Here is a 27,465-nt window from a genome sequence, read left to right on the forward strand (position 1 = left end):
CTGCAATTCAACATCACAAATGAAAGACAAAGAGACTATTGTTGCTCTGCTGATGAAAGCAGTGTTGAGCCTCTCCAGTCCTGCAGGTCATTGGTCGAGAGTGAACTGATCGATTATCTCTGGCTCAGTGACTTAAAGAACAAATCCACGTCTGTCTCGTATCTTTATATGTGTGTGTGTGTTTTACTACAGCTGTCAACACAAACTGTTCTTACACATATACTGTTTCTTTAAAAAGAAACTAAATTATGCTGCTTTCGGACTGATCGAAAATAGGAGTTTCCTAGTGGGAAATTGGACATAGACGCTCAAGTCTTGTTAATATTGTAAATTCATATAAATTCATCATGTAATTATGTAGTTTAATGACAAGACGGCGATCATTCTCCTCTCTGCCATGTTCAGTTTATGGCATGCCCATCTCAGAAACTCAGCTACCAAAATTATCTTTGAGTTTCCCAGTAGTAAATGCGACTTGAGAGGGTGTTCATGTCCAATTCTGACTAGAAATTTCCAACTAGGAAATTCATATTTACGATAATTCTAATAGCATTAATCATAATGACATATATTAAAACAGTATAACTTCCTCATGTCAGTTTAATGTGCAGAGAATAAATATTAATCAGTCATTGATCCTGATTAGAATAAATATTGTGACGCGTTCAAACACTGATTGATGAATCAGTGTGAACAGTGGTTTGAGTTTGAGACAGGTTTGTCAACCAATAAGATTTGCAGGAGCCCTGTATGTTTACGTTTATTTATTCAGGAGTCGCTTTTATCTGGTGACACAAATGAGGAACTTTAAAAGCAATTGGTCTCAGGAACCAACGATATTTAAAGGACACAATGGCAAGTTTAAAATATAAACTAGATTATGCTGCTGCCTTCAAGAGCCATTGAAATTATCATAAATACAAGTTTCCTAGTCGGAAACTCCTAGTCAGAGTTTCCTGGTTGGGAATCTCGAGTTGTATTTACTACTGGGAAACTCAGAGATAATTATGATACCTGAGTTTCTGAGTTGGGCTGAACTTTAAATGGCGGAGGGCAGAACGACTGCTATTCTTGCTGCCTTCTATCGGAAATTTCCTGCTTCCCACTTCTGTGATTACGTGCTCATCGTGTTCAAGTGCTTTGTTGAAAAAGGAATCATGGAGAACACAGAAATGATCTCAGTTTCCCAGTAGTAAATACGACTCGAGAGGGCGACTAGGAAACTCTGACTTAGAAACTCCAACTAGGAAACTAAGACTAGAAATTTCCGACTAAGAAACTCATATTTACGATAAGTCTGATAGCAGAGAAGAAGAAGAAGACTGCTGGTCGCAGTCGATCACGTGCAGTTCAGCCGCTCTTACAGCAGAGAGCAGGAGGGTCTGGAAATGACTCTGTGCCTCAGTGTGAAGGAACCGGCTGGAGTTTGCAGTCCTGAACAGCGATGTTATCGTCGACTGAAAACTGTCTACTTATCCATGAATTCAAATGAAGACTCTTGAGAAATTAACTGAAAAAAATGATAAACAAACATAAACATGAAGCATCTGAAGAAGCTTCACTCATTCTTCTCCCTGATGCGTGTTTCTCGTGAAACATTCAATACATTTATCGTTTTGTGCTTTATGAAGATAAACTATGCCTGATCAGATTGTTACCATGGTGATCAAACCCATAAATGACAACATTTAAATAGATGTAAATCCTCCTAAACAGAGCAGAATATTGATAACAGCTTCATCTGGTCCAGAGAACATCTCGTCCCACAGACGAAAGACTGAAGCTTGTGTTTACTGACGCTTACGAACAGAACCAGTAAACAAAAGCTTGTGAACGTTTTTGAAATGTTACTACTTGTTTCAGAGAACATTCAAAAGTAACGTTCCCATAATGTTTGAAGAATGATACAATGGAACATTCCCTCAACGTTCACATAACCAAGAAAAAACGTTTTTAAAACATTTAAAAACTGGATGCTTTGAACATTTAGAGAACATTCAGAAATAACGTTTTCATAACGTAATGGGAATGTTAGTAAAATATTTTTAGAATACATTTTTGTCAGGTGACTGACAGAGACGTGAACCTCGTATGGACTGAAAGACTGAATTAATGTAAAAAACTGACTGCAGACGAGGAAACATCTTTGACTTTATGAATCATCTTTCAGATGAGGACATTCCCAGAGGGAGCGTTTGTCAGATTTAGGTCACTTCTGCAGACAATTTTATCACTAAACACAATCTGATGGGACAATAGTCACATTCATCTCAGGGGTTCAGATGGGTCAGTCTAGATCTTCTCCATCAGCACGAGGTCACTGTCGTTCTGGAGCAGAGACGAGTGATTCAGGAGTGAAGAGTCTCTCTCCAGCTTCAGCGGTTTATCACTTCTGGCGACATGAGTGATCCTGCAGATTTACATGAGATTTACAGTATTTAAAGGGTTGCCTAGCACATTTATCAGTGCTGCAGCGACTCAAACACGTTTGAGCGATCAGGACAATTAAGAGCATTAAATGCTCCTCAATAGTATTAATGAAAATATGATTGGTTGTTGCAAGTGAAAATTCTGAAAAAAGTCTGAGTCCACATGCTTTTGTTCATTTGGTGTATTTTTGCAGAGTAAAGTGAAGGCAAAGATCAGAGATTCACAGCCAAATCAGGCTCGTTCAGGGTCACATGACCTCTTATTCCTAAAGACTTAGTCCATACCTCACTACTGACACATGACTTACTGTAGAAAACACTGACAGCTGCAGAGTCTGACCTGCTCACACACACACACACACACACACACACACACACACACACATACACACACACACAGAGGAACAGTCACCGGTCATAGAAACATACAGTAGATCAGGACGTTCTCTAGAAACGGTGTCATCTGTGCTACTGCTGTGCTTAAAATGATTGATTTTCATCATTTCATTTAAAAACGTTATTGCTGAACTTTCATGGATCATATTTTCCCACCAACAACATGACAGCGATTAATGAAAACAAGCTCACCTTACAATGAAACACTCACTCTTCTGTTCTGAGATGATTTCAGCTGAAGATCCTCACCATAGAGACCTTCAAGATAAATTGTTCTTACTCATTTTCTATTACAAATATCTCAAAATGCTTAAATCATGACAGTGATGTGGCATACCATCTCATGTTTTCTGAAAGAAAGAAAAAAAGGTTTGTGCTTAAATCAAAAACAAAAATCTGCCAGGTCAGAAAATAATCTTTTTGCTTTGAATTCAGTTTATTTTTCTGACTCCATTGGCAGATATTTGTTCTTGTTTTAAGCATAAACTCACTTCAGTCTTAATATCTTCAGTCATTTCACTTCTCCAGCAAATGTATCTTGATTTAAGAATGTTTAGATATTTGAGCTTGAAAACAAGACAGAATACTGAGGAAGAACATCATTTTTATACAGTGATCAGCAGAAGCTAGAAATCAGTGATTTCATCATTTCAAAACCAAAACAAAACTGAGTTGAAGTACTACACTACCTCCAATCCTCATGCTAGAATCTGACCTCTCTCTCTGAATAACAGAGATCATGCGTTTGTCCAACATTATATAACACCTTTTACATAATCTTCTGTATTTGTGATGCAGAGCAGATCTGTAACGTGTGAAATCTCATGCGAGCCTCAGTTCTGTCTCGACCCCGAAACAGCCTGAAAGCAAAAACAATCAAGTTATTGTAGGAAGGGTTACACGGTTCGTTCACACAAAAAAATGAAATTCACAGCGTGACCTTCTGACATTTGTAAATGTGGGGCAGCCATGTAAAAAAAAAAATATTTTGTTTTCAATACAGTAGCATCAGTATCAAACAACCAGATCAACCAATCACAAATGTGTTTTTGGCCTTGAGACGTCTGATGAAACCGCTCCGATTCATAATGATCTGTTATCATGAATCCAGCTTTCATAGCTGGAGACCAAAGTGAATCTATGGAACAAAACGAAGGGAAAGAAGCTTCATGTGAAATATATTACCGCAATGACATCTCACAAACAAACACAATAAATCCGGCTGTGTTTTATTGGATTCCAGCGGCGGTCTGTGGGTGAAGAGCGTTTCAGACAGATGCGTTTACTGACACTACAGAACAGAAACAGTTCATTACGAGTGAGTCCAAGATTATCGAGCGTAGCAATAACAAAGACTGCAAACAAACCAGTTCAAACATCAGCACTGAGTGTCTTCATCAGCAGAAGTGTGTAAAACAGACATCTGAGTGCATATTCAACAGTGATTTCTGTCAATAAAATCATATCATGGGCTGTAGCAGGTAATGTGTCCAGAGAATATTTCAGCACCTTGTGGTTTCTGGCATCTCCTTCCACAGACTGTTAGGAAATATACAACATGCCCACTAAAAAACAGCCGAAACTTTTTCCCATTATAAAATGTAACAAAATTTGCCATAAAAATGTACAGATCTGCAGCAAAAGTACGTTTACAAGGACATTTTTAAAAGTACAGACAGACAGTGACTCCAGCTTTGGCACACAGAAGTTTCCTCAGTGCTTTTAACATCCAAAACATACACACAACACTCACACAACGTAACAACAACATTCCCACAGTGCCTCTGTGCAAATAGAGGAAGAGAGCAGATGTGACATCAGCGGTTCCTTACGCACTTCCACGGTTCTCCAGAGTGACAGTAACGACCCGTTTCTCACCTGCGGAGGGAAAATCACAACTTTATACAGGTCAGGCTCACTCATTACACCTGATAATCTTAACAAATCGAAATAAATGCGCATGTACATGCTTTCACACGCATTTCATCCTTGATGTCGCCTCACCTTCGCAATCACAGACACAAAGGGATGCTTTAAAATTAATTTAAATAATAAATGATATTCAAATATTATAATGAAATCTCTCACTGAAGTTTGACCTGCAGTTGTTCCTATTATTATGATTGTTTCATTCAATACAATGTTACAGGTTCAATGCAAATTAAGTACCATCAAAATCATTTGGGAAATAATGTCAACTACTAGCCCATTGACTTCCATTATATGGATGAAAAAAAAAAAATTCTTAAAATATCTTCTTTTTACTTTCTTCTGTAGTAATGCAGGTTTGGAACAATATGAGAGTGAGTAAATGAGGCCAAAATGATCATTTTTGGGTGAACTATCCCTTTACGTAGGTCTATATGTTCATCTGCCTAGAATAGTAGTTCTACTTTTAAAAAGTGTCATTTTTACAACAGCTCCAATAATTAGCATTTTTACTGAATAATTTAAGTAAGGAATGCTGGTCTATTTACAAGTTTACTAAAGAGATGATTTTATTAAATTATTTTCTGTGGTAATCAACATTATGCCACAAAACCTGTCAACACAGCTTTACTTGTATTGATCATTCCTTCAATACACACCTCGCCAAAAACACGACTGAGGTTTCAGACTTTCATGGCTACACTGTTCAGCTCATCTTGAAACATACCTTCCATCTTCTAACTGGAGTCTGAGAGTGGCTCACATGTGTTCCCTCCACAGTCCCCTCTGCCATATTCAATCGCTTCCCCGTTGCTGCACGTGTGCTGACCAGGTGTGTTGTTGAACCGGTTTTCAATCTCTGGGCTGCTGGGTTTGCTGTTCTCTTCTCTAAGTGGTCGTTCCTTTGGGCTTGGCCGTGCAGCCCAGCAGCCATTTCCCTCTCCAAACTTCTCCTGCCGGTCTAGGACATGGCTCTGCTGAGCTAGTTGACCATCTTGAAACCAACGGACGAGTTCTGTGCGAGGCAACCGCGTCTGCATCTCCAGATGCCTGAACGCCACAGGCGAAGGCCATCGGTTTTGGACAAAGACATTTTGAGAAGGTTCACGGACTTGCTGTTCGGAGGCACAGGGCTGAAGGTATGGGTGCCAGAGTGTCTCTGGGCTCCATTGAGGACGGGCTGCTGGGACTCCTGTTTAGAACCCATTGAGTTCAGCAGGGCTTGTTCCAAATCATCTCGAAGTGCTCGGCGCTCCAAGAACCACCTTTCAATTTCCTCTCTGGACAGCCTAGTGGTGATCATGAGGTATTGGACCTCATTATAGGGTGCGAAACTGTTCCTCTGAAAACTCTCCTCTAGAAGCTTAATTTGTCCAGGACTCTTGTCCTTCACTCTCTCCAGTAGAGGAAAATGAGTGGGAACCGAACGCTCCCTCAGAGCAAATTCAGCACATGAGTTCTGGGAATCATTCTGGGAAATTGTAGTTTGGTCAAAAAACCAATGCTTAACATCCCCATGGGGGACTTCTTTGCCATTCTGACTACTGAAGCATGGGAACATTGGTGGCTCTGTAGACTTACACTGAACGACAGGTGTCGGAGACGAGGACAGAGGCACGGTAGACAGACTCTGAATGATTGTTGGCCTATTCACTTGTGGGGTCGTCACAGCTGCTGCTGCGGTTACACTATTACCAAAGCATGATAACTTGTTTTTAGGCATGAAGAAGGTTGCAGAAGTACGATTGTTTATTTGCTGATGAATTAGAGATCTTTTAAGATTGGTGGACACTATGGGTGACAAAGGGAGTCTTTCTTTGGGCAACACTGAAGGAAGTGCTGCAGGTATCTTCTCTTTGGATTTAACCATTGGGAGTTTCCCTTTAGGTGGGACAAAATTTGCAGCAACAGGTCTCTTCATGTCTGAGGCCACCAAAGGAGCAGGGCTAGATGTTTTAGTCTCCGAAAACCCAGGAGAAGCAGCAATAGCCAGTCTTTCTGGTGGTGGAACCGGTGGAGGGGGCATTTGCAGACTCTCTTTGGGGTCACCAGTTGGTGGAACAACAGGCCGTTTGACCTCCGAAGCCAAGAGAGGAGTTCCTAAAGAGCGCTTAAGTGTCTGACGGACAGCTGTAAAAGTGGCAGGCGTACAAGTAGTGGGTGAAATATTAGCTGTGCTGTATGGTGCAAGGCTGGTCTGTCCAAATACATGACAAATTGCTTGCCCGGGCTTGAATGGTTCTCCAGCAGGTGTAGGTGAAACCGCACAGGTCTGGTGTGGGGGTGGTATACTGCCATTGAACATCTTCTTACGAGCTTCTTCCACCTCTTCAGGTGACCAGGTGATGCCCTGCTTCAGACGCTGGGTGGTGAACCATACCTTGATCTGCTCCTCAGGGTGCTTGGAGGCAGCAGTGAGCCAGGATAGCTCTGCATGGGTCGGATATGGGAATCTGTTGAAAGATGTGATCAGGGTGCTATTGCTGTCCAGTATGGGGTTGTACTTGCTGGTGTGAAGAGGAACTGCGATTGTTGGAGAGGTGCTGAGATTGGGAGGTCGCTGTAACAGAGGAGTGACATGACACATGGGCTCCGGAAAAATGATCGTACCATTTACGCTCACTGCCCTGATCTCATCCTTCAACACTCGACTATCCAGCTCCTTCTCCACCTCTAGTCCTTTCTCCAAAATGCTGCTGTTTTCCATTGGTGTCTTTCCAGTTTCTTCACCTGCTGAACTGCTGGAGTGTACCAATGGTCCCATTTCATATTCAAAATCCACAGCATCCAGAAGGGAACCATCATTCTCGCAATCAATGGTTTGCCTGAACTTGAAACGGCTCTCATTTGGGTGTTGAACTTTATTATGACATGAGAGGGAGTCAAAGTTGTTGGTACGGAAATTGCAGATGGTGCAAACATAGAATGTACTGGCTGGTGCTTCAGACTGATGGAAGTCCTCATGATCTCTGTAGTTGCGGAAGGAACCCAGCTCCGGTGCAGAACCCCCATCAGACTTCACCTCTTCCTCATCATTCAATGACATCCCGCTTTCATCCGCTGAAGACGGAACAGGTGCCGCACAGTCCAGCACAGTCTCCACTGAAACATCCATTTCCACAGATTCTTCTGGAGTAAAGCAGGTTGCATGGACCACACAGGGGTTGGACGACTTCCTTCGGCTTGACATTATGACTATGGTGATGACTGGCAGGGGATGATCTGCTGAGGGATTTTAACGAGGAACGAGGGGATCAGAGTGAAAACCCAGCATTTGGGCAGGTGGCATCAGACGCTCCCACAGGCATGGAGCTTCATCTGCGAAACTGGGTGTCATGGAGGCTCGTCACACAGAGCTCACCTGCACAAACAGAACAGATACAAAACGACTTTATTACAATTCAGCAGGCTGAGGTCAATGACACCAATCAGATCCTGTATCTGGAAGAGCACAGCTTTAGAAATGGTAACGCCATGGGTTTAATTAATTCCTATGGAACACACATTCTGGAGCACAGTACATGTCTTTTGGTAAAAGTTTCTGCACAAATGTTTTCTTGATTATCTGAAATAAGAGTTCACTGGACTATAAAAACAATCTGTGACTTTTCAGAAAGAAAACTCCCTCCCAGTGAAAAACATCTTGCTTGAACTTACTGTTACTCATTTCACATGTGAAGAAGCATTTACATAAAAATCTTACATGCAGAGCAGCAAAAACGACCCGTTCAATTTTAAGGCTCAGAGAGAAGGTTGGAAATGGCTATCGAAAAACTGAATTATGACTGATTTGGTGCACAATACTTGGTGCTATATAGTAATTAATAAACACCTCTGACAAAGAAAGCAGATGCACACTTTTCAATGGAGAGAAAGAGAGACTGAGGAGAGTTTGCACAGAAGGTTCATGAGTTCAAGCATTCCAGAAGCAAAGCCAACAACTCAGCTAAGACAGAAGACTTACCAACAGCTTTAGCTAGAATCACAGACCGAGAGGAGAAAGACAAAGAGAAAAGAAAGTGTCTAGTTAGCAGGGGAATGTGAAACAGGTTTGTATTCTTTTGTATCAAATCCCAGACGTTTGAGATCTCAAGGCCTGTGGGTCAATGAGGCGATTCTGGCACACAGAGGAGATTTGACTGTGAGAATCCAAACACACATGGAGCCGCAGGTCATTTCACATGAATACATTCATCACATCAACAGAAACACACACAGAGACCACACTGTACTCACACATAATGATATTTTCATGTCCCAATCATGTCATTTCATATTGGATAAATATTTAAAGAAGTTAATCATATTAGTGTCCCTTTTTTACTCATTGCCATAAGAACATTTTAAAGAGGTATTTATAGTCAAATGAATGTAATAGAAAATAATGTTACATAAACTTTCCTTTACAGTTCCTTTACATGTTTTCAGAGTTTTTTGTTTCTGTCCAAAAGATTTACAAAAATAGAGATTCAAAGGTTATTTTACAGCCAATTGTTTCCTTTTGTATGCGGTATTTTCCCAGTAAAATAATTACTTACAAACAAAGATGCAGAATCCCTTCAACTAACAAAAGCCAGGTCCTTAATGACATCATCCTAAAGGACATGACATTATTTTGGAGGGAAATAACAGCACAAGAATTGAAAGTATCTACGGATCTTCTGAGTTCTGGGACCCTAACCCTAACCCTGTCTTTGTAAAACACTAAATCCTGTTTGATCACATGACACAAATCAGTTTGATAAGATCAACATTTCAAAAGATGTGAAAATAAAACATATGAAAATGAATGATGTAAGCGAACAGTCAATCTCTCACTGAGTAATGAATAACTTTGGCTCTTTGTTTCTATCCTGGTCACTGTGTAAATAATCAAGAGCCTGATCTTGATCAGAGCAGATTCTGATAGACCCTTTTATAGAAATATGTCGCTACACAAGCAGATTCATTGTGTGAAGTTACTGAGTTCTGCAGAACAGGAATGAACCAGATGATGGTCAAAACGGAGGAGCGTGTGTTTATCTCCGACCAGCTCTTTCACATCAGGACCCTGGAAACGAATGCATGGGGGTAAAGCCCTGGACCCGCGTGTGTAATATTAATGAAGCGGACCAAAGGCGCGTGAGGAGGAATCACATCGCTGCTGCTGGAGGGAATAAATTGCTTTTCTCTCTCTCTCCTGATTAGAAATGTAAAAACATTAAGCCAAGCTTCATTTGCATGTTGTTGTTATAGCAACAGTGAGAGTGTGACAGCCCAGCGACACTGTATGTTCATTAATTACAGCAGCCTGACAGCGAGCAGCACAGCAGGGACACGTGTGTGTGTGTGTAATTGGACAGGCATGTTGAGCTGGACACACACACACACGTGCAAATGTGAGTAATGACACATTCAGCATCACCGCAGCGCTGGACTGTCATTATAAAACTTGCATGAGACTCTGTCGCAGTCTTCAGCTAACACTCACACGGTATAGTATAATACGTGACTCGAGGATCACTGCTGGTGTTGAACTCAATCACAGTCACATTGTTTTGCACTTGGGTCCCTGGGATTCAAACCCACAACATTAGAATAATTCAGCCCTGTTATCATTTACTTATCCTCACAGCATTTCTTTCATCTGTGAAACACAACCAGAATATTATTCAAGCCAGTGCTGAACATTAAACAATCTTCCTGAACATTCTCAAAAGATCACAGAAGAGCAGGTTTTAAACACAGATATCTGATTAAACTCTCTCTGTTTCCATGGTAACCACAGGTGACATCTGACCCTCATACAGGAACTCAAGAGCCACACATGACCCATGATCTCGGTGTTCCAGCAGATTTGAACTTAAAGTCATCGTGAAATCAAGATGGATACTTCTTTTTTTTTGTTTTTTTTGTAATATTGCAATGTTTATTCTAAATGATTTATTGCTCATCATTATTGTTTTAAATTCACTTGGCTCGTAATCTTCAATCAGAATATCTTCCCCTCCCTCTTACAGCAACATCTCTTCTCTGATGATGAGGGCGGGGCAACATGTCACTCACATGAGATCAACCAATAGCAAACCACAACCATCCAACCAGCCAATCAATTCCCAAAATCAAGCCCCGCCCTACATTTGTCCTTGTTCCATAAGCCGCTTCACTCGGATATACATCACAATAGGGAAGAAAAGACGAGCGCAACTTCCCTTTCATTTCATTTTTATTTTACCTTTTATTATTTAATTTCTGTAGTCGGCTATAAGCTAAATACCACACTGGTAAACTAATCAACAAGAAAAACTACAAAGGACTACAAAACATGCCGACAGAAAATAACATAAAAGTCCACACAAGACCAGGAGAACACAGGCTGGGATCATGACAGAGCCCCTTTTAAGAAGCGGATTCTAGACGCTCCTCAACAAACAGACATATAAGTTCAGGAGGGAGGTGGAGTGGAGGTGGAACAGGGGGAGGGATGGAGGGCCAGGCCAGTGTGGTGGAACTGGAGACTGAGGAGGGTCAGAGAGCCGGGAGAAGCCATTTAGGCATATAGGAATAGGCATAGTAAGTGGCCAGGACGGACTGAAGACCACCATGATGGAGCAGCTGACTACCACAGCAGAACAGATGGGACTGAAAAGCTGCTGAACACCAAGGCAGATCAGGTGGAGCTAGAGACCACCATGGTGGAGCAGGCGGGGCTAAAAATCACCAAGGCGTAATGGAGGACCACCACAGCAGATCAGGCAGAACTGTAACAAAGAGCAAAGAGAGGTTAGGGTTGGTCTCTGTAGCCATTGCAGAGAGTTCATAGAAGACCTCTATGGTTGTATCGGAGCAGACAGAAACTTCATTGATGATCTCTGTCGTCATATCAGGGCAGGCAGAAAGTTCAAGGCAACCACTGTGGTTGTAACAGGACAGGCAAGAAATTCATGGATGGACGGTGACACAGAGAGTTCATCGGTGGCCTCCTCGACCATAGCAGGACATACAGATGGGAACAATAGCCGATGCCTCGGACAAAACTGAATCAGGTGCCGCTGCCTTGTGGGAAACTGAAAAAATGTACATGGCCCAGACACATAGAATGGCCATCACTGTAACAGGGAGTGCAATCAATGGTGAGAGAACCTCTGAGACCCCCAGACTCGATGGAGACCATGACGGCTGGAGACTCTGGCGTGGAGGGCTTGTCTGCTGGAGACTCTGGCGTGGACGCCATGACGGCAGGAGACTCTGGCATGGACGCCATGACGGCAGGAGACTCTGGCGTGGAGGCCTTTTCTGCTGGAGACTCTGGCGTGGAGGCCAGGATGGTTGGAGACTCTGATGTGGAGGCCTTGATGGCTGGAGACTCTGGTGTGGAGGCCATGACGGCCATGACAGTTGGAGACTCTGGCATGAAGGCCTTTTCTGCTGGAGACTCTGGCGTGGAGGCCATGACAGTTGGAGACTCTGATGTGGAGGCCTTGATGGCTGGGATCTCTGGTGTGGAGGGCATGACGGCTGGAGACTCTGATGTGGAGGCCTTGATGGCTGGGATCTCTGGTGTGGAGGGCATGACGGCTGGAGACTCTGATGTGGAGGCCTTGATGGCTGGGATCTCTGGTGTGGAGGCCTTTTCTGCTGGAGACTCTGGCGTGGAGGCCATGACAGCTGGAGACTCTGGCGTGGAGGCCATGACGGCTGGAGACTCTGGCATGGAGGCCATGACGGCTGGAGACACTGATGTGGAGGCCTTGATGGCTGGAGACTCTGGTGTGGAGGCCTTGATGGCTGGAGACTCTGGAATGGAGGCCATGACGGCTGGAGACTCTGGCATGGAGGCCATGACGGCTGGAGACACTGATGTGGAGGCCTTGATGGCTGGAGACTCTGGTGTGGAGGCCATGACAGCTGGAGACTCTGGTATAACAGATACCGTGGGAGGGCCACGTTCCTCTTCCATGACACCCACAGTTAAATGCAGAGCAACTCAGCTGCAATGTCAAATCAATTTACAACACCAATGTCCAATTAGGGTCCCACAACGGCATTAACGAACTGAGCGGTTAAGATAGAAACATCCAACAAAGGACAACACCAAACAAGGAACATAATAAACACTGGATTTTAAATACACAAGTGGTAATTGAGAAACAAGACACATCGTCTGTTAGATTCCTACATTTTAAGATGATGTTTTATGAGCTCATCGAACATTTACATTTTTGCATTTAGCAGACGCTTTTATCCAAAGCAACTTACAGAAAAATCATCAATCTTCACACATTAATCACTGTATCTGCTCATAGTATCAAAGCGTAAATGTTTTGGCTGTCCTGTCTGAGCGCGGATCCGCACCCAGTGAATGTGCTGTGAATCCAGACAAAGGTTGGAGGAAGAAAGAAGAGCAGGGAAATGGGGCTGATGAACTCTGTGCTTTATACGACACCTGCTCATTCTCAGGAAAGCCCTTTAATCATGTTTGATAATACTTCATTTCAAAAAAGTATTAGTAGACTGTCTGCTTAATATCTGCAAACCACTTTATTTTGATGCTCCCAACAGATATTCTACTGACTATAAGTAACTTTGCATGTACATGCCAACTTATTCTACTAAACCTAACCATAACAGTCTACTAATACTCTAAATAGAGTTAGTTGACATGTAGTTACTTATAGTTAGTAGAATGTCTAAAGCAGCCTACCGAAATAAAGTGCAACCTCAGGTTTCTCCACAAACAGGCTCAAAATGATGTTATATATACATTCATAAACCATGGCATCACTCTTTCAAATCATTTCTGTGAACTGACAATTCAATACTTTACAAATGTTTTGGAGTTGAAGGCGCAGAGTGGCAAATATCACTGTGTCAAACAAATGCTAAAGTCACATCTTTCATACATTTACATGAAACACTGACAATAACCGACCGCGAACTGAACAACACAGGGAGTATAAACACACTGAGAACTGAACAAGACACAGGTGGGACTAATCAGTAAACAAACAAGAAGGAATCAGTAACTATGGAGACAGAAACTACATTGTAAGGAAACACAGCACATGAACGAAAATACAAAGAAGCTTAACATGACCCTGACAATGATATTTTTCATTTTAATAAAAGCTACATTTAGGTAGAACTGCATATTTGATGTAAACTAACAAAATAATAATGACAGGGACATGCAAAATAAACACTTAAAAATGATTTCACATTAAATCAAGAGTTAAATCTATCAAACAATAAGACTAAGTTGATGGTTCTGTTTGGGTTGATTTAGGGTTTAGTTTTCATCTGAATATAGAAGCAGAGATGAGAATTGATGACAAACCGTCCTGACAGTCATATCTTCATCTCTATTGTCTCCTGTATTTCTAATTTGGGAACTTTGTATTTCATCACTTCTCATGTTACTGCCTGCTGAGGAAAAAGCGCTTTGTTAGTTGCTTTGAATAAAAGCATATGCCAAACGAATAAATGCAAATCTAAAACACTTTTCATTTGAAACAACTCCAATCACACACAGTGCTGATGTGTTTTATAAATACATAAAAGTATCATATCTGTGTTTAGAGAGGAAGGATTTGAAATGATACATTTTCTTTCAGTCAGACGTCTGAATAAACTGCTTTGAATAAACAATATTTCTGAGAGGGATGTTTCATTGAAATTCCTCCATCCAGCTTCAGCACAATCTCAGCCAGTCCATTTGTTTTTCTCTATAGAATCACACACACACACACACACACACACATCTAGTTGTGAGGAACAAGTGTCAAGGTGACAGTCACCAGTGACAGCCAATGGGAGTGCAGCGTTGAGTCCCGCCCCAGACCCAAACATCCAATCAGATGTATTCCAGCTCAGGAATTCTGCCTGCAGCCAGACTCAATATTGACCTTCCTTCAAAAGCCTCCTCGAAGAATAGATACAGGCAAACACACACACTTATCTTCTATTGTTTTAAATTTCTATTGTTTTTAAATAAATTGTTTGATTTATATAATCAACACTAATTCCGATAACAATAATTTTCAGATTAACTATAAATGCACACAGGTGGATCTTTGGTCTTATTTCACCTGAAAATCGAATTAATTTAAATAAAACTATACATTTATTGAAAGAATAACAGAAGCTTTTTTTAATGACAATAAATATTTCCCCCAAATTATCATAACTGTATGGCAAGAAAACCCTGCCCATTGCCATGTCATCATCCAATCAAAATAAAACACTGAACAAAACTCACCGGGGGTTTGTTAACTTCCTGAACAGAGATGATCCTCCTGGAAGAAAAGCTCCAGTCACCGATTAGGAATATTATATTCTCATGATCATCATCATCATCTCAGCGGTCTCATCTGTGGAGTCTGAGACACGAGACGAAGCTCAAGGTAAAAGTCGCGCAGCACTTCTCTCCCCTAACTGCTTTGCAAACAAGAACAAATGTAGGGCGGGGCTTGATTTGTCTGTGGGGAATTGAATGGATGGTTGTGGTTTGCTATTGGTGGATCTCATGTGAGTGACAGGTTGCCCCGCCCTCTTCATCGGAGAAGAGAAGAGATGCTGCAAGAGGGAGAATATATTCTGATTCAAGATTACAAGGAACATGAATTTAACTCAATGATGTGCACCGATAAATCAAACTGCAATATTCTATAAAAAAATAAAATAAAATAAACCCCTAGAAGTGTCCATCTTGATTTCATGGGGGCTTTAAGAACATGTTCAGTTTGGGAAAGAATGTTTTGCAAATTCAAGCCTATTTTTTGACTATTATTTTCATTATTCTTCAGAACCCAAACTCAGATTCTCTTTATATAATACAAGATGTTCAAATATCAGTTATTGTATTTGTATGCCATGGTTCTATTTGTTGTAAGTGACATTAAAAAAAAAAAAAGTCACAATGCTCATAAACAGGCTCAATTTTCCTCACGTTAGATATTAGGAAGTCCTCGGCATCTCCACTTATGTGACTCCAATTCAACACAAGTTTATTTCTATAGCACTTTTCACAATACAAACTGTTTCAAAGCAGCTTTAACATTATTGTTTCAATGTTACAATCAGGAAGAGTTCAGTGTCAGTCAGAGATGAAGTCAAACAGCCGTTACCTTGGAAACCCCTGAGCAACAGACTGACTGAAGACAACCGAGACTGAGAAGACATGCCCGTAGGCAGGGGGGGTTCGGGTGGTTCGAACGAACCCCCCCTCACTGCCAAAGGTCCAGAATTTAAGTCGGTTTTTTTATGTGATTATTGTCATCGTTGTTTTAATCAATGCTTGTGACAAATATTATGGGTTGCTGTTTCAAATTAATACGATACATTATTGTAGCTGGATGTGTGTGTGTGCCGCGCGTGCAGTTCAGAGAGTTCTCGCAATACACTTTTCAAAGCAACGGTGAAGAAGCATCGCCTCTGAATGATGGGGGGTAGGGGTTTTATATATATATATATATATATAATTAAAATGATTTCTATATTTTCTCCACTCAATAGTCTACAATATAATAGCCTTATAAACGTAGCGTAATTATAATAATAAAACATAGTGGGATATTCAGTGATATTGGCTGTGCAATATCGACTTTTGTGATTGGCCAATACCGGCAGACTGGAGCCAATGGAAATGCTTCGGTGCGCGTCTTATTCCGCTGAGAACTTCAAAGCAGACCGCTTGAGGTAAATCATCTGGAATGATTAGTATATTGATTTACGATGCCTATGTGAGAGTGTTATGTCTGTACATGGGCGTCGGAACCATTGTATGTGGGTGGGACAAGACCCACCCACTTTTTAAGACCAATGATATTGGACCCACTCACTTTTCCTGTCTCTAATTCAGCATTTGTCTAATCCCCCTCAGGCGATGCTACTCCACAAACCACCAACAGAGCATAAAAAAATACCAAAAATAAAAATATTTTTTAAAACATCGCCAAGTAAAACGCTGCGTTTATATAGAACTGTCTCTTTACGTCCACCACAAACGGGACACTTTTCAGACGCGCATTCCGACTTCGCCTCAGCGCCAGGCGCAAGTCAAACGAGTAGCTTCAGTTGAACAACAGTGAACTGCGGTCAGATGAGATGTTGTCAGGGTATGTCAGTAAAACTCCAATCAGCCGTTAGGCTATAGCCTACTGTGCTCGAAGCGTGAACCCAAGAATTGCTCGAGCAAATGCGCCGGCGCGCGCTGCATATTACTTTATTATGGGAAAACTATGCGCTAAAGAAACTACGGGCATGCACCGTCGTTATTCTGTTGTAAATGAATTCATGAAATTACCAAACATGCGATTAAAGCTGCCTCAAAACTGTGCATGCATGTATGTATTTGTTGACATGGTTTTAAAGCTATTGTTATCCAATTTGTTGGCCTTAAAACGTCTTAAAATGCATATATGTACACCAAGGAAATAACAATTTTCTCGGGGGGGGGGGGCATGCCCCCGAACCCCCCTAGCATAAAACATTTTCTGACCCTGCGTACGGCCCTGCTTTCTTTTCTGTCTAACGAAATCAAAGTAACGTTAATCGTGTATTTCTCCAGTTGTGCGCTCTTTGGGACTAAACTTTGTATGCACTGTGTGATCAATGTGTGAAAATAAATGGGAGCAAAAACGCGATTGAATGTAAAGGTTTGTGTTTCGTTGTTCTATTAAAAAAAATCAATAACTACCGATTGGTCTTGGCATTTTATTTATCTATCTATATGTATCTATCAATAACTACCGATTGATCTTGGCATTTTATTTATCTATCTATCTATCTATATATATATAAAAATACAAAAAAATTAAAAATGGTACATGAGGAAGCAATTTGATTTGGTGCATCAAAAAGCGTGCTCGTTATATACCAGCAGACAAGCTAATCCAGCACAAATTAGTGCATAAAAGGTCACCAAAATGAAGTATTTGAACCTCATAACAAAAGGAGGAGAAAAATTGCAAAAAGGTCCACTTTTTGAAAAAAAGAACCCCCCCCATTTCAATAGGCTGGCTACGGACCTGGAAGATCAGCGCTAGATGTCATAAAGTCACTTCATAACATGTGATGATGATGATGATGATGATGATCATTCATTCATTCACTGATGGCAGATTAAACTCGTCCAGAACTTCACATGTCAGTAATGTTACACCAAACACAACCTTCTCAAACTTCATCAGCAGCTTAAATGAACGAGCCTCGCGTCAGTCAGAATCATTTCTGTCCAAATACAGACTAAACTCACTCAGAACGAACAAACAATCAGAAGACAGTGAAAACACGTGAAAGCAGCAAACGTCTGAATATTGTAAAAGGTTAAATCTTTCCTTCAGAAACCCGTTCGGTGTCGTTCGTGTTCAGGCCCGTTTGTAAACGCACGGAGAGCGCGCGCGGCTAACCGGCTAACGGCGCGAGCTCAGAGTTCGAGCCCCACGGAGGCGCGCGCCGCTGTCTGGAAGCGCGAGCGGCGCGCGCCGGTAACTTCAGCGCTCGCGATTCATGTCAACCAGAAACTTTCATCAGTCGCGATAACAGTGAATCGAAGCGGAAAGCCTCACCTTCTGAAAACGCGTCATGATCCTCCGGAGGAAAGTCGCGCTCAGATCGACACCGGAGCAAAAGACGAGAACGGAGAAAAAGTCGAGCACGAGAAATCTACGGTAACCGACACATGATCCGGTACGTCAGAGAAGCGCGAGGATTTTCATTCAGAGTTTATACGTCAATGAACATGAACTATAAATACTCAACATACACAAGCACAGATCAGTCACGTGCTCGTCTGTACGATGTTGTACTGTATTAATATTCTCTATCCAGACACAACAACAGCTGCAATCCTTTAATCCAGCATTACTTATTAAAACACACTCTTCATATGGCCTCATTCCACTCTGGATTTTCACATAAACATTTCTGAATATTAAAAAAAAAAAAAAAAAAGAGAGAGAGAGATAGGCTAATCCTAACCAGTGAAATAAACCTGAATCTTTTTGCAGGGAAACAGGAAATCAAGAGGAATGAAACATGACGCGGGCCAGACTCGAACCTGCATCTCATGAGACTAGTGCTAAAAAAATTACTGCTTAGGTGTGTGTATGTGTGTATATATATATGTATTCATCAGACCAGGCCACCTTCTTCCATTGCTCCGTGGTCCAGTTCTGATACTCACGTGTTCACTGTTGGCTCTTTCGGCGGTGGACAGGGGTCAGCATGGGCACCCTGACTGGTCAGCTCCATACTCAACAAACTGATGCTCTGTGTGTTCTGACATGAGGCAATTCTGAATTTGGTTTTCTGACTGAAAACAAAACTTGAGCTCAATAGCTGAATAATGTCTTCTGTAGAGCTGCTTTACAGCAGAATCTGAATTTCTCTCATATTTGATGATGTTTGCATCATTGATTCTGTTATTTTCCTGCTCTGTATAAAGTGTCACGTGATGAACTGCTGCCCTCTGCTGGCGGATTCGCGAGCGCTCAAATATTAAATCGGTCTAAAATACTTATTTACATTCACGCACAAACACACACCAGTGACGTGTGATGTGCAGAACACACACTCAGAAGTGTCGTGCATGACTATTATTGAAGGAAGATCAACTCTTATTAGTTACTTTAATGTTTTATGGGGATATAATGATTTCTATACTGTACAAACTCTATATTCTCTCCCCTAAACCCACCCATCACAGAAAACATTCTCAAAAGAGATTTCAGGAATTCCCTGTATTTCATAATGAAACCATTTCATGGCTTTCAAGAAACAAATAGTTTCAGTTGTTTTTTGATATTTTTATTAAATCGATTTGACCTGCTCTATAATTCAGCTGATCAAAACACATTATTGCAATCATTACATCAAAAAATGACAAATGACTATGAAACAAATGATTGTAAACAACAGCAGATATAGTTAAAAGTTTATAACATGCTGAATACTGAAAATAAAGAGAAACCTTACAAGATAAAATAAATAACTTCTGAAGATAAAACAACAACGTGGCCAAAGCTTGAGAAAGTGAGAAACTGCAGAATAATCAGTTTAATCTGTGACTCTGAATCAGTATCAATATACAGCCGATATAAAGAGACTCTTGAACACAAACTCAACAGAATCATCTGAATGCGACTCTTATATTCAAACAGAATCATCTGCCTCCATACAGATTCAAACAAATCTTGATATTATGACAATATATCTGTGTTTAACTTGAGCTCTCCCATCTCAAGCAGAAGAAACATTTATATACCAAACAGCCAATCAAATTTAAAATACAATATAGCTAATAAAAAATATTTATATTTTCAACTGACCGTTTTTCTCTAAATAAACACAAGAACGATGCTCAATCACAGTCATTTAAATGTAATAATATTAATAGACAGCAATAATCACCTACATTATCAAACTCAAACAAACTGATTCGGACCGTTGGGAAGAATCGATTCAAGGCACTGAACTGATTCAATCAGAAAAGAATGATTCGGTTCACCGTTCAGACATCACAAAGGAAAAGACACGAAGCTGTCCTGCTGGTGTTTTCTTCAGAAACTTAAATAGCCTTAAATTAGTACAACAAAGCACATATTCACGATGTCGCTGTGAATATATATTCAACACATCACCTTCACAGAAAGACAGAGAAATGAATACTGAGTCTCCATCAGTCTGACACCGTGAGCGTTTTAAAGTCTCAAATGTCTGAATGCTTTTGCTATGAAATGTGTCTGTTATGCGTGTAAATAAGATTAATTTCAGCAAAGCCGCTGGTTGTTCTGTTGTTTGTGGTTTACTATCAGAAATCATCTTTAATCTAAGCAGATGTAACGCGTTTACAGGCTCATTCTTAACCTGATTATGCCTAAAGTGCCTCTGTTATGCTTTTTCAGAGATTCCCTTTCATGTAGTGTGTAATAAAGCTGTTTGTGAATGAATGAGCTGCCTGAAACGAGTCTTGATTGGCTGAACAGCGTCTCTTTGCCCCGCCCACAATCACTGTAGTTGTATCTGAGACTGGAAGAGTTTGGTTCGTGTTGTTCGTGTCGAGAAGACGCTGTTTTCTGCTGCCAAAGCAAATCCACTCTGATGAGATTAAAACGACCATTCAGATATGATAATGAGCGTTTGGTTTCTGACCAATCACAACAGACCGGGCCGTCGGGCCAATCAGCAGAGCAGCTCTCAGAAAGGCGGGGTTTAGAGAGACTGAATCTTCGAACGAAGCGTTTCAGGCACTGAGAGAAAAGAGCTGATGCTGCAGTGGATATTTTGAGACAATTAAAGTGTTTTTGACCTTGGATGAATGTAAACCTGTTGTAGGAGACGACAAAACAACATTAGAAACCTTTAAAATAGCATAATAGTGACACTTTAACAATCTGGCGATGTGTGTGGTCATGTAAACGTGTCAATGGAGCGTTTTATTTTCAGCTTTAATGCGGAATTACAAACAAATAATGTGGTATTACTAGACAAGTAAATTACATGAATTTGATGCAGTTTGCATCATTAATTCTGTTATTTTCCTGTTTATTAGTTGTTTTGAAATAATTTGTATTGTATAAAGCGCTGTAGAAATCAAGCTGACTTCACTTGACACACTTCCTGTTTCTGTCTGTCCATGCGTTTCCTGTCTGTGACAGCGATGCGTTTCCTGCGCGACAGTTACGTCCTCTGAGCTGCTCTTCTAGGCTGCCGTCTGCGCAGGTCTGCGAGGCTGCGCGTCTGTCGCTGTATGCCCGGCGAGCGCAGCTCCTCCACCTCCGACGCTATGACGGGGTCGTCGGGCTGGACGGGGCGAGGCGGAGGGTAGTTGGGCTGGTAGTAGGAGCCGTAGCTTCCGTAGGGGTCGTCTTCCTCAGCCTCGGCCTCGGGTCCGTACGGCTGGTACGAGCTGGACGGCAGTTGAACTGCAGGAACATCTCCGTCAGTGAGGTCACCATCAAAGCCTGGTTCTGACCCGCACAAGCAGCACGTACAGAGACGGACAGGACACACATTACTGAAGCAGCGGCTCTCACCCGAAGGACCAACAATCAATGACGTGCAACTATATAATCATGCAGTGCGGCCAGAAAAATAAATAGACCAAGACATCAAAGGTGTCGTGTGTCATCCGTCACTTAGTCGAAGGCCATCAAATTAGTCTCATCCTCAAAAACACATGAGGTCAAAGAAAACATGACTCGGAGGACATTAAATAAACGTGAGGATGCACACGATGTGAATGAGCTGAGATCATCAAACCAACAACAGCTTTCCTCTTCAGTCTGCGTCACCTTCATCTTTCTCTGGATTACAGACTTCATGGTCTTATTAATATATAAATATTGTCAATATGTCAGGATATTTTGCTGCTTTGGTACGGTGTTGATGTCGAATGTAGAAATGGAGCCAAAAGCAGTTGAGAACCACTTTATATAAAGACTTAGTTCACCCAAAAATAAAAGTTCCATCAATTCAAAAGCGGCATGTGAGAATTTTTTTTCAGAGGTTAAAGCTAAATTTAAGATAATTGCTGATGTCAGAAATGTTCTCTAGACGCCACTGAAATAATTCACTGCAAAACCTCGAAGTGTCGTGACTCTAAGCTGAACGATGACAGAATGATTTTTTTTGGGTGAAGTCTCTCTTGACTGTCATTGGTTGACAGGCCACACCCCCTGCCCCGCCCCACATGCACACATTACTATTCGTTAGTTGCCAGCCCCGCCTCCACAGACACTACAATGCTCATATGTTAGATGTTCAGCCTGTTTCACTGTGTTAGTGTGACACACAGAAGCCGTCAGGAATATCATACTATTTCTGCAGTATGAATCCTCTGTACAGTATGTGAATTATCTCAATGCATTGAATAGACTTACTGCATCTGTCAAAACATGCAGTATAGAGTATTCAGAGCACACAATGACCAACTCCTTTTCTACAGAGTTTGACTGACTTGCCAAATTAAACATGCAACAGTGAGGTCATGTGACAATGAAGGATAAAGCTGCGCATTTTGGAGATTTTCTCTGATAAACTGCGATTTAAAATGACTTGTTTGAAGGGCTTCACAAATGGGGCAATTGTTTTTTGTGATTATATATCAACATGACTATAATAATAATGACATAATAATATGTAATAAGTAATTTATTATTATTACTAAATAAAGTAAGAAATACAAAATAAGAAAAGTACTACTGTAATATTGAACTGTAAAATAAATAAAAATATTTTACAGATCAATTGTAAAATTACAAGACAGAGTGATTAAACGGTCAAACTTTTATCAGAAAACGGCATGAAGCCCTTAAAGCTGCTCTTGTTTGTGAAGATGTTTGCCGCAGGTTTGGCTCTCAGATGCGTGTTAAAGCAGATGCAGATGGAGTTCATTCTGTGACGCTGAAACACTGGCGGATCATGAGCTGCTGGCGTCTGAATGAACACAGAGCTATGCTTCACTCTCTCTCTATATCTAATTAAATCACAGCCTTTGGGATTTAATAATAGCACTAAGCCATACCACGTTTTCAGTTTTATTTGGATTTATCTTGCAGCTGTATGAATGTATGCAGTATGTTAAATATTCCATTCTAAACAGCCAGAGAGAGAGAGAATTTATATTTGTCTCATGCAACACGTGCCACAATAATCACATGCGCAACAGAAACCTTATGAAGCAATGAAGGACGATTAACACATACTCACCTCCCACATTGTACCCGAGGCAGGCGTTCTGGTCGCAGTATCCGGCCGGTCCTGGTGGACCCACTGGTCCTGGTATTCCAGATCTGCCGGGACTCCCGGGGTTACCGGGGCGACCAGACGGACCTGGACTTCCTGTCCTCCCTTCACCAGGTGGTCCTGTGGCACACCAGGAAACAGATTCTTCAGCTTCCTGTTTCATATATTCTATCGAGTAAAGTGGCTAAGATGCCCTTAAACACACTGAACAATAGTGTGTGTGTGTGTGTGTGTGTGTTTCTGTAGGTTCACCTGGAGGTCCGGCGGCACCTCTCGGTCCCTGTACACCTACACCTGGATTACCTTTCTCTCCCTTCTCACCTGGAGGGCCTGATGATGAAAACACAGTTTCAGTGTGACTCTCCATCTTCTCTGCTCAAACACGATCAACAGGTGTGTGAATGTGATTTACTCACAGTATCAGTGATTTGGCTTTACTTGCTTAGTTGGGCTTTAAAAGACTATTGATATCCAGTAATATTATTGATCTGACTGCACTGACACTATCAGATGAGAAAGAAACTGAGCTGAACTGATCTGATCAATGTCTCTATTGTCTTCTGTAGAGCTGCTTTACAGCAGAATGTCTCAGGTTACGACTGTATTTATTGTTCCCTGAGAAGGGAATGACATGCTGCATCAAGGACGCTTTGGGAACGCATCTGAAGCACGTGTGTCAACTAGTCCAATGGCGAGACGGAACGTCACAGGCAGGTGACATCACAACCAGGAAAGCATAAAAGCACATCCGGAATGGCTGGCGTTAGCTTCAATTAGCTGAAGCAAGTCGATCACAGGGATGAATAAAGTTTGGCAGGGCGACGCGAAGGAGGAGAGCAGAAGGCTTGCAAAACATTGGTCGGCCCCTTAGGGACATAGCCCGGCTTTAGCTAAAGGAGAGCCTTGACCATCCCTGGTGCGAACTCAAGGCACGTGGGGATACCAGCAAGGCCTGGAGATCTCTTACTCTTTTAACAGAAGAAATAGCTAGCAGGAAGACTGTCTTTAAGGTCAGAAACTTTTCTGAAGACGCATCAAGGGGCTCGAAGGGAACCATAGATAAGCCTTCTAGCACAATAGCCAGTTCCCAAGCTGGAACTCTGGTATGGATTGCAGGCCTCAGCCTCAAAGCACCACGAAGGAAACGTGTCACCAACGGGTTCCTCCCCACCGAAACACCACCCACAGGGACATGGTAGGCAGCTATGGCGGCCATCTACACCTTTAATGTGGACATGGATTGCCCTGCAGAAGAAAGATTGCAAAATTCTAACACTGAGCCAATCAGACAGTTAACTGGAGCCCATTGACACATTCTGCACCAAGAAGCGAAGACTTTCCAGTTCAAGGTGTAAAGTTTCCTTGTGGATGGAGCTCTAGAGTAAGGTATGGTCTCCACAACCTCAGTTGAGAGACCTGAGTCTATGAGTTGGGTCCCCTCAGAGGCCAAACGCACAGGTTCCATATCTCTGGGCGAGGGTGAAGGGAGAACCACTGAGGAGGGACAATAGGTCCAAAAACCAAATTCAGCTCGGCCAGTATATCGCTACTAGTAGTAGACTCCAGAACTCTTGGGAGCAGAGCAATCAGGGGAAAAGCGTACAGACGTAGCCTCGGCCATGTTTGAGGGAGAACCAAAGTGGACAGTGCGTCATGTCCTGAGACGCAAACAGATCCACTTCTGCATATATGGGAGGTTCTGGCCAAGATATATCTCCCATATATTCACCACCTCGGGGTGAAGTTGCCATTCCCTGGGCCTCAGCCTCTGTCTCGACAGGATGTTGCCTCCTACATTTCGGTACCCCAGGATGTATACTGCTCTCAGAGAGTTTCCCATAGTGGACGCGAATGCAGACCTCCCCTGGTGATTTATATAAGAGATTACCGATGTGTTGTCAAGCACATGATGGCCTCTTAGGTCTAAAAGGAAGTGTTCCTAAATGCCATGCCATCATCTCCAGAAGAGGCGAATGCTCTATCTCACCAGCCTTGATGCTCAACACATCCACATCCTCAGAGTTGGATCGCTGAAGCACCGGGCTCTCTCCCCGGGCGGAAGAAGCCGCAGCGCAGGCTTCCGATCTCAGCGAGAGAGAGCTGGATCCCCCAAGTGAAAGGGTGAGGCCCGTCTCTAACCCCTCTGAGAAATCCATTTGCAATCCTCACGATCTGAGCTAGAACCGCAGAGAACACGAGATCACTCTCCTTGAGGAGTGACAGGCGGGAGCAGAGCGTGGGAAGCGGCAGCCTGTCACAATGCTCGCTGTTAACCCCCCTGAAGGCTGACAGAGCATGCTTTGCTCCCAAACACAGAACACACAAATCGTGTGTATCCCCACCCGTGAGAAAACGAGGGCAGGGAGGAGGAACAAACGACGTGAATACTTGCTTATTCGCCATCATATACTGTGATTGTGTACTGCACTATATCAGGACAAAACAATAAATAAAACAAACAGTATATGTGTACTGCATAAAGCACTGTAAAAAATAACTTGATTTGGAACTGTTGTGTCTATAACTGCAGAAAATAATGTTTTTTTCCTCATGAAGAGTTGTTTTTCTCTCAGATTAGTGGTGTAAGTATAAACGCAGTCATCCACCTCTGGCTCCAGGCTGGCCATTCTCTCCGTTACTGCCGGGGAATCCGGGTCGTCCAGGTGGCCCCTGCTCTCCCTGAGGTCCTGGAGACCCCTGTCGCCCCGGCTCTCCCGGCGGTCCGGGGACGGTGCGGATCGACACCGGCTGGCTGGGAATGTGGTTCAGAATGGAACTGTAGCGTGCCATGTGACCTGCGACCCAGAGAGAGTGATGTCAGACACACTAACACAATCCCAGAATGCCGTGCGCATGTCTGCGGACTCACTCTGGATCAGCTGCTCACACACTTGTCTCGCTATGGCTTGTACAGAAGACGTGGACTGGACATCACCCTATTTAACACACACGAGCAGAAGAACGTGAGGATGTTGCCGTTATCCAATCAGACTCTCCAAGGAGGACACTTACCCTCTCGCCCTTGTCTCCTTTAGGTCCCGGGAGTCCCTGAAACACAGAGAGAGGGTTTAGCATCGCTTCGATCACTCGTATCATGTGCACGCGTGTACAGACAGACGTACCGGAGGACCCTGTTCTCCTCTAGGTCCTGCAGGGCCATTTTCTCCCGGGGCCCCAGGGGCTCCTGGACCTCCCTGTTATAATGACACACACACACACACACACACTATCAACTAGGGCTCCATGATACTTGAGTTTTCATCATGCAGATCATGATCCATAGATTCTATGGATTGACAGTAAATGAAAGTGAAACACTGGATCATGATCTGCACGCATGTAAATGAACACACTGCCAGGCTTCACTCTCAACACACAGCCCATATATTTATTTAATCACAGGCTTTGTGATTTGACAATCACACTAACACATATTGCGATACTGATTTTATTTTGATTAATCATGCGGCTTAAATACGAACACGAGTACATCACGACACCGCCATTAAACCTGTACATGTTTGTGGACTCACTATAGTCCCCGGAGCTCCCACTCGTCCCTGAGGACCGTCTGGACCTGGCAGACCCTGTGGAGGATGAAACACACATGATCACACGCACAAGCACAGCTTTAACATGACACCACAGCTGACGGACAGTTACCCGGGCTCCTGCAGGCCCCTCACGTCCCGGAGAGCCAGGCGAGCCGGGAACACCCTACAGGAAGACACGACATAACGTCAGCGCAGGCGTGAGCACAGACAGACATGAGCGAAGGTTCGCAGCGTGTGATTTACCTGCAGCCCTGGAGGACCCGCGTCTCCCTTCTGTCCCGTCTCACCCGGAGCGCCCTGAAAACACCATCACAACAACACAGACTTCACATGTGTCTCAAATCACGCCTTCTGCACACGATGGGTTACAGAAACATTGAGCTTGTAGAGCAAAAGAACATGACATCACAATAGCGATTTTATTTATAATA

At 42.5% G+C, this 27,465-nt stretch overlaps 2 protein-coding genes across 4 annotated transcripts in view; both read right to left on the minus strand.

The window, feature by feature from the left end:
• Window positions 1–3,411: 3,411 nt before the first annotated feature.
• Window positions 3,412–18,008, minus strand: LOC125276054 (zinc fingers and homeoboxes protein 2). Its single transcript, XM_048203473.1, is given in 5 exon segments — window positions 3,412–4,703; window positions 5,482–5,847; window positions 5,850–8,115; window positions 14,992–15,028; window positions 17,762–18,008. Coding segments are annotated over 2 exon segments (2,451 nt in total). The 5' UTR covers window positions 7,945–8,115; window positions 14,992–15,028; window positions 17,762–18,008; the 3' UTR covers window positions 3,412–4,703; window positions 5,482–5,491.
• A 1,517-nt stretch (window positions 18,009–19,525) lies between these two features.
• The window catches only part of LOC125276052 (collagen alpha-1(XIV) chain), a 32,905-nt gene continuing 24,965 nt past the window's right edge, over window positions 19,526–27,465 (minus strand). For 2 of the 3 annotated variants that reach the window (XM_048203470.1, XM_048203472.1), the window contains 10 exons: window positions 27,278–27,331; window positions 27,144–27,197; window positions 27,014–27,067; window positions 26,603–26,674; window positions 26,493–26,528; window positions 26,350–26,416; window positions 26,087–26,275; window positions 23,733–23,810; window positions 23,445–23,600; window positions 19,526–21,703 (listed from right to left, as the gene is read on the minus strand). In XM_048203470.1, coding sequence (XP_048059427.1) covers window positions 21,414–21,703; window positions 23,445–23,600; window positions 23,733–23,810; window positions 26,087–26,275; window positions 26,350–26,416; window positions 26,493–26,528; window positions 26,603–26,674; window positions 27,014–27,067; window positions 27,144–27,197; window positions 27,278–27,331 — 1,050 coding nt within the window. In that variant the 3' untranslated portion in view covers window positions 19,526–21,413. The remainder of the gene's footprint in view (window positions 21,704–23,444; window positions 23,601–23,732; window positions 23,811–26,086; window positions 26,276–26,349; window positions 26,417–26,492; window positions 26,529–26,602; window positions 26,675–27,013; window positions 27,068–27,143; window positions 27,198–27,277; window positions 27,332–27,465) is intronic. The other variant, XM_048203471.1, reaches the window with a different exon arrangement.

Source organism: Megalobrama amblycephala, linkage group LG9 (assembly GCF_018812025.1).
Source record: "Megalobrama amblycephala isolate DHTTF-2021 linkage group LG9, ASM1881202v1, whole genome shotgun sequence".
In the NCBI taxonomy this organism is placed as follows: domain Eukaryota; kingdom Metazoa; phylum Chordata; class Actinopteri; order Cypriniformes; family Xenocyprididae; genus Megalobrama; species Megalobrama amblycephala.